The following is a 7,824-nucleotide window of genomic DNA, read 5'->3' on the forward strand; positions in this document are numbered from 1 at the left end:
TTTGTTTCTAAATTGAAGTAACTTTGATTTTGTAGTTAAAGAAGACATGGGTGAGCACATAGATAAATTACTCCACGTGAACTCAAAGCTTGTGGAATGAAGAGACAGCTGGGCCAGTCAAGCCGTTTTACCCAACACTACAGTGTCACAGTATCACAGTATTATTAGGATTGCAAGAGACCTCCCAGATCATCAAGTCCAACCCTTTACCACAGAGCTCAAGGCTAGACCATGGCACCAAGTGCCACGTCCAATCCTGCCTTGAACAGCCCCAGGGACGGCGACTCCACCACCTCCCCGGGCAGCCCATTCCAGTGTCCAATGACTCTCTCAGTGAAGAACTTTCTCCTCACCTCCAGCCTAAATCTCCCCTGGCGCAGCCTGAGGCTGTGTCCTCTCATTCTGGTGCTGGCCACCTGAGAGAAGAGAGCAACCTCCTCCTGGCCACAACCAGGTAGTTGTAGACAGCAATAAGGTCACCCCTGAGCCTCCTCTTCTCCAGGCTAACCAATCCCAGCTCCCTCAGCCTCTCCTCATAGGGCTGTGCTCAAGGCCTCTCCCCAGCCTCGTCGCCCTTCTCTGGACACGCTCAAGCATTTCGATGTCCCTCCCAAACTGGGGGGCCCAGAACTGAACACAGTACTCAAGGTACTACAGATCATAACAGGAGGTGCCAGGCAGAGCAGTGCTCGCTCAAGTCAGGAATTGTTTTATAAGGCACCAAACAGGGATGTTTCAGCTTTATTGCTGAATCTCCTGCATCTCTCACGCAGTAGGAGCAGCCCCTCCTGTAATCAGTGTTTCAGCCCACACGAGCAGATCAAGATCCCAAATTAGAAAGCCACGGACACCCCAGTTTTGTCCTCCAGCCCCTAAGGGATGTTTGCAGAGAGGATTTAGGCACTTTCTTCATGCTTCTCACTTTGCTGTCAGTCTCCTTACTGCGGGGTGAAGGCTCTTGCGGCTGTGCGGATGTTGTGCCCTAGGTTGGGGGAGGAAACGGAAGGTGGTGTCAGCTGGTGGCTCTCACCGCTCGGGTTTTCCCCAATTCTCAGAGTTTGGCCAGGAAACTTTTCCTGGGGGGGGGTTAGTGATGGAACACAGCAGCGGCTTAGAACTCCCCAGTGATTCATGGAGCTGGGATTGTGGCGGTTTAGGGGCAGATGGAGGCAAAGAAGGAAAGCCAGAGGGAGGGAGAGAAGGGGGGGGATGAAGAGCAGGAAGGAGTGAGAGAGTGAGGAATGAAGGAAGGGAAGGAGGGAGGGCGAGGGGAGAGTTTCCCCTCGGGGCTGGCCCGTAGGGTGCCATGTCCACGCGTGGGGCGGAGGGGCCGGCCTGGGGGCTGGAGTGGGGGGATCCCGCCCCGTTCCCCCTGCGCCGGGCTCGGGGGGCCGGCGGTGGCCAGCCGGACTCGGCGGGTGGTACTTAAGCGGGCGGGCGCGGAGCGGCGCGCAGCCGGCCGGGGGCTGTGGCGCGGAGCCGCCGGAGCATGCACGCCTTCGGGCCACCTGCCGAGCCGCCGCCTCACGCCCAGGAGCTGCTGGACGTGGCGGCGTGTCCCGGTATCTACCCACCGGGCAGGTCCTTGCCCCAGCCTCACACCACCGCTAACCCTTACCTGTGGCTCGGCGGCCCCCCCACGGCCTACCTGCCCGCCGGCCCCTTCCTGCCCTCGGGCTGCGCCGGCGCGCAGCGGCCGCTGTCGGTGTCCCCGGGAGCGGAGCGGGGCTGGCCAGAGCTGGCAGCGCAGCAGGAGCTCCTGCGCCCTGCGCGGCCGCCCTACTCCTACTCGGCGCTGATCGCCATGGCCATCCACAGCGCGCCGGGCCGGCGGCGGACCCTCAGCCAGATCTACCAGTACGTGGCCGACAACTTCCCCTTCTACAAGAAAAGCAAAGCGGGCTGGCAGAACTCCATCCGCCACAACCTCTCCCTTAACGACTGCTTCAAGAAGGTCCCGCGGGACGAGGACGACCCGGGTAAGAGGACGGGGACGTGGCGGGGCAGCCCCGCTGCGCTGGGGTGCGGAGGAGGGCTCTCTTGTCACGACTCCCTGGAAAGGTTGGCGTGAGGTGGGGTCAGTCTCTTTTCCCCAGTAACAAGCAATAGGACTGGAAGCAGTGGCCTGAAGTTGCATCAGGAGAGGTTTGGGTTGGACGTTCGGAATAATTTCTTCATGAGAAGGGTTGTCCATCCCTGGAACAGCCTGTCCAGGCTGGGGGAGTCCCCAGACGTGTAGGCAGGGCGCTTTTGGTCGTGGTTTAGTGGCAGTGGTGGTGATGGGTTGGCAGTTGGGCTCAGTGATCTGCAGAGATTTCCCTCACAGTGACTCTGTAGAGCGATTACAGAATATGGTTGCAGAATCCCATCTGTGTGTGACTTTTCCTCTCTCTGCAGGCAAAGGCAACTACTGGACCCTCGACCCCAACTGCGAGAAGATGTTTGATAACGGCAATTTCAGGAGGAGGAGGAAGAGACGGGCTGAGGCCAGCATGCCAGAAGGGGCTGGGGGGCTGCGGGGGTCCCCCAGTGCTGATACCCCCTTCTATGGAGCCCAGATGTGACTGGAGCTCTGCAGACACTCTGCTAACGCGTGAGAGGCATATTTTTGTAACGTGTAAGTGTGCATTTTTCTATGCAACCTGTAAATAACAAGATGTATGAGGAAGGGAGCAGTGGTGAGAGTGTTCTGGGAGCTGAGCTAAGCTGTCACGGCTGCTTATGAGTGCTGCTTTCTCTCTGTTTTCACACTGCCCTTCCCCATCAGAATTTTGGAAAGGCTTTATAACCTCCTGCCATGTAGGTGTCCAGGGTCCTTTCTCACCTGTGCAGGGCCAAGAGCAAAGCAGAGCCACAGGAGCCCAACTTGCAATGGAAGGGTCCATGCTGGATGCCAGGTTCCTAGGTCCCAGTTATGGACCTTCTGGGTAAATTCTGGGAGGCATAAGCCTGGTTTGCTGCCTGGATGTTCCAGAGTTCATAGAATGGTTTGTTTAAAGGTCATCTACTCCAATCCCTCTGTAGTCAGCAGGACATCTTTAACTAGATCAGGTTGCTCAAGAACACCAAACAATCTGACCTGAAATGGTTCTAGGGATGGGGCATCTTCCATCACTGGACAGCCCTAGGTGTAAGAAATGCCTTCTTTCTCTGTAGTCTGGATCTCCCATCTTAGTTTCAGAGCATCACCCCATGTTCTTTCACAATGCATCCTGCTAGAAAGTCTGCTCCCATCTTTCTTACTGTCCCCTTTAAGTTCTGAAAGGCCACAAGGAGGTCTCCCAGGAGCCTTCTCTTCTTGCAGGATCACAGGATATTAGGGGTTGTAAGGGACCCAAGGAGATCATTGAGTCCAACCTCCCTGCCAGAACAGGACCACACAGTCTAGCACAGATCACAGAGAAACGTATCCAGACAGGCCTTGAAAGTCTCCAGAGAAGAGGCTGAACAACCCCAAGTCTCTCAGCCCTTTTTTGTAGGAGTGGTGCCCTAGCCCTCTGATCACTTTTGTGCCAGGAGGGAGCTTAGTGTGCAGGGAGATGCAGAGGGCTGTGCCCTCATCTCATTCCCAGGAGGGCCCAGGCTGGCGTGCGTGGCACCCAGCCGCACCATTCTCTGCAGCCTCTTTGAATCCAACCCCTTTATTTTTTTCCCCAAACACACAAGATCATCTTTGTGTCAGCCTGTGGAGCTGACAATAATTCGTAGGAAGAATTTCAGATTTAATCGAGCGTCCAGAATGAAGCTGGATCCCCGCTGAGGAGCTGTTTAATTGCTGGGTTTCCTGCTAACTGCCTTGTGGGGAGCCGGTGGCCCGTGGCGCAGGTGTCCCAGTGCAGCCTGGATTCTGCCCTGCAGCGCAGCAGCAGACCCTCTAGAGGACCTGCTGCTTGAGGCCACCTCGTTAAAAACGCCTCTTATTTATCCACTAGTATGTGTGGTTTCTGCATTTTTCGTGGTTATTCGCAGCAGTGATTTTTGGGGGCATTTTATTAAATGCTTAAGATTTTGGCCACCTCTGTTTGCATTTTAACACTTACTGCCTGCTCCCTGCTTTTGGTTTCTGGTTGGTTTTCTTGGTTTGAAGTAAAGAACATTGTGAACTTTCTAATCTGTTCCCTTTCCTTTCAGAGTCTCTATCTCCTCCAGGCTGTTCTTCCTTGCTTATGACAAAAATCTGACTTAATATTAACTAAAAAGCTGAAAATACTGTTACTTACAGGAGAGCAACCCAAAACAGAGACCTGTGTAATGCGAATTACTTGTTCATTTGAATGGAACTATAAACCAAGTTTGACAAAAAATAAACCATAGACCAAACTGTCTAGAAACTTAAAACATGTTGGAAATGCAAGTCCCTGAAGGTGGGGAAGAATCAGCTGTGCCAGCAAAGCTTTTTTTAACCCCAAGTGGTAATAAATAGTATGACAAATAACTTTAGTAAACGTGGAGTAAAGGAAAGAGGAAGCTGAACTTGTCAGCCAGTATCCTGTGTAGGTTTATGTAGGGAATTTCTCTTTGTTAATCTCCTATTTGAAAAAAAAAAAAGGCTTCATAATGAAAAAAATCCCTTTGAGTATAAGGAAAAAAAAACCCATTGTGCCAAAAGGGCTTTTAAAATACTGCAGGTGATCTTTTTGTTCATGTTGTTTTCCAGGACTATCACATAAGAAGACATCTCTGAATTAATTATATCACTTCTGTGTCCTTTTTAAAGTGGGCAGAGTCCTACTCAAGCTCTTGTTTCAGCAGGGTAACTGGTAGCTACCATATTAAAGGGTGCAGGGAAAGTAATCTTTGCAATTAGTTGCATCTAAAGCTGCATTTTTTTCCAGGTGGCTGAGGGTTGTGAGCAGGTCATGTAGGAACTGTAAAGGGGAGGTTGGTTAAATTTCTTGATGGAAATACCTGAATGTTTCAGTTGGTATTCCACTTTTAACAAGCTGCCTTAGGACTGTGAAATTATTCACTGAGGAGTGGTTTTAAATAAGAAGGATAGAGAAACTCTTGCCCTGGCAGAGCTGGGAGACCCTTTCTGAGACACAGCAAAGCCTCACAGAGCTGGGAAACAAACGATTTCACTCAACCTTCATTCTCTTCTGCTTCAAGATAAAAAGATCTGGATCCAACCATGTGGCTGAACTCTGTATTTTCACCTTGAGACTCTTTGCCATGGGACAGAAATGCCATTGAAGAACCCAAAACACACAGAGGAGAATCCCAGGTGGCTGCAGGTGCTTCAGGCTTTTCCAGCATGGTCTTTGTGAGCAAATCAGCTGGGTCCTGCATTGGGGAAGTCCATGGATGGTTCTGTGAAAGGATCACCCCTCATCAACAGAACTTTTTCTTCACGCACCACTTAAGATGATTGAGTGTGTACATGGAGGCCATAATTTGTTTCTTTGTGATTCTGTTCTAGTCTAATTCTATTTTTTTCTGTATTGGAAAGTAACAGAGATTTAAAAAAAAATAATCTAGTAGGAACAGAGAAATTGCAATCCCTCTAAACCAAAACACTGCTTGAAGGAAGAACTATCAGGTAATGAGACTCTGAGCTAAGTGGGCAGCTGTAGACTAGTGAAAAAGGGCAATGGGATATTGTGTTGGCATCCTATCTGTGATGGTGTTTCCAGTACCTAAGGGAGGCCTACAGGAAAGCTGGAGAGGACTCAATTTCCAAGGGTGTGTAGTGATAGGACAAAGAGTAATGGCTTGAAGGTAGGTTTAGATGACACGTAAGGAAGTTGTTCCCTGATGATTTAGTGAGGTACTGACCAGGTTGCCCAGAGAAGATGTGGAGGCCCCATCCAAGTATTCAGAGAACAGCTGGATATGGATTTGGGCAGCCTGGTCTGGTAGAAGGTGCCCCTGCTTGTGGCAGGGGAGTAGGAACTAGATCTTTAAAATCCTTTCCAACTCAACCTGTTCTATAATGCTGTGGAAATAAGGAACTAGGCTGTTTCTTTATTCAGATATAGTTCAACATGGTAAAAACACCTTGATTTCTTTACAGCAACATGTTGGCAAGTATAAGAAAGAGACAAGACCATCACATAATCATAAATAATCTTTGGGGGAGCAGGCAGTGATGGACTGCTTGTCATAAGCCATGGCTGGTGGGTTAGCAGCTACTGCACTGAACATTCAGTTCATGGACTCTGGTATGAGCCCAGCTTCAGATCTGAAGCCAAAGTGGGGTTGGAGAGCTTGCTTTTAAGCAGACAACGGTGGTCTTCACAAAGCACACCCCTGCATCACTTGCTTATCATCCCTGGCAGATTTTCCTCAGGGAAAGTGCTGGACAAAGCTTGGTAAGTGCATAATGGCCTCAGGCTTGTGAGGGTGCTGGGGATTTTAGTTGCGTGCAGACAGTGCCTGTGGGGTGTCTGCTGAATTAACTTGGAGGAATGGAAGAGCCTGATGGCGAGTTCCCAAAGACACATGTGGTCTGTCCCTGCCAGGCTTGCTGCCTAAGCAAGGAAGGACAGTAGCTGTAAAAGAGAGACAGTTTTCATTTCTGAAGGATATCCCCAAGTCTTTATGAATGGGTTTGCTGAGCTTAATTCCTTAGATTTTTATAATGGCTGTATTTTAATCTAGGTGCAAAAGCAGTAACTCTTCTGAGTGATTATCATTAGAGGGAGTCTGTAATAAATGCAAACAGGATGTGATAATTTCTGGGGTTTATTCTACTTTCTGGCAGCTCCAAAGCTTCCATGCAGTTCAAGTTTTCTCAGCTCCCTGTTGTCTTATGACATTGCTCCCCTGGATTTTTTTTTATTGGCAAAACACAGTAGGGATTGTCAAACTCTATATAGCTGCAGTCCACGGGTAAAATCAGTTCATAAACCAATTTTCTATCTTCTGGTCACTGCCTTGGAGTCAACAGGACAAGAGCTGAAGGGAAAGCAAGGCTTATTTATTCATTACAGGAAAGTGACATCAAACTCATCCTTTTCAAGGAAGTACAAGCTGGGAGAGGTCGTGTTTCTACTCTTGCTACATCAGAGAAAAAGACGTGGGTGCAGAGATAGTGGAAGCAGGTTAGTTAGATGTGGGTGACTCCTAAGCTGTAGCAGTTCATCTCTATCCACTTTTGCTTCTCTGGGCTTGTGCTGAATACTTGTGAGTCCTGAGAGCACCCAGGGAGCAAACCAGCCCCTAGTCTGACCCTGCAGTCCTTAGTATCAATCCAGGCTGAGGATAAAGGGCTGGAGAGCAGCCCTGCAGAGGAGGGCTTGAGGGTACTGGTGGGTGAACTGCTGGACAAGAGTTGGCAAGACACACTCACAGCCCAGAGACAGCCATGCCCTGGGCTGATCTCCAGCAGTGTGAGCAGCAGGTGAAGGGAGGGAATTTTGTAGCTTTGCTCTGTTCCACTGAGACTTGCCTGCAGTGCTGGGGCCAGCTCTGGAGTCCTCAGCACAGGAGAGATAGGGAACTCTGCCTGGGGCAAAAAGAACTCCAAACACACTGACTTCATAGGACAAAGAAGGAACGAGTTGATGCCCTTCCGTGCCAGAGGCAGAAGACCTCCATGAACCACCCATTGGAGCAGGTCCAGAGGAGGCCGCAACAATGACGCAAGGGCTGGAAGCCCTCTGAGGACTGGCAGAGAGAGTTGGGGTTGTTCAGCCTGGAGAAGAGAAGGGTCAAGGGAGACCTGTTGGCCTTTCATTGCTTAAAGGAACAATCAGAAAGCTGGGGACTCTATAGCAGAGCCTGCTGTGACAGGATGAAGGGTGATGGTTTGACCGAGAAGAGGGAGATTTAGACCGGAGAGAGGGAGGGAATGGTATATGCTGAAGTTGATGAGACACTGGC

General features: G+C 50.3%; 1 protein-coding gene across 1 annotated transcript; it reads left to right on the plus strand.

The window, feature by feature from the left end:
- Positions 1 to 1,489: 1,489 nt before the first annotated feature.
- FOXI2 (forkhead box I2) lies at positions 1,490 to 4,338 on the plus strand. Its single transcript, XM_064145578.1, has 2 exons — positions 1,490 to 1,979; positions 2,398 to 4,338. The coding sequence occupies exons 1-2, from the start codon at positions 1,490 to 1,492 to the stop codon at positions 2,562 to 2,564; spliced, it is 657 nt and encodes a 218-aa protein (XP_064001648.1). The 3' UTR covers positions 2,565 to 4,338.
- Positions 4,339 to 7,824: the final 3,486 nt, after the last annotated feature.

This window comes from Pogoniulus pusillus, chromosome 6, assembly GCF_015220805.1.
Source record: "Pogoniulus pusillus isolate bPogPus1 chromosome 6, bPogPus1.pri, whole genome shotgun sequence".
In the NCBI taxonomy this organism is placed as follows: domain Eukaryota; kingdom Metazoa; phylum Chordata; class Aves; order Piciformes; family Lybiidae; genus Pogoniulus; species Pogoniulus pusillus.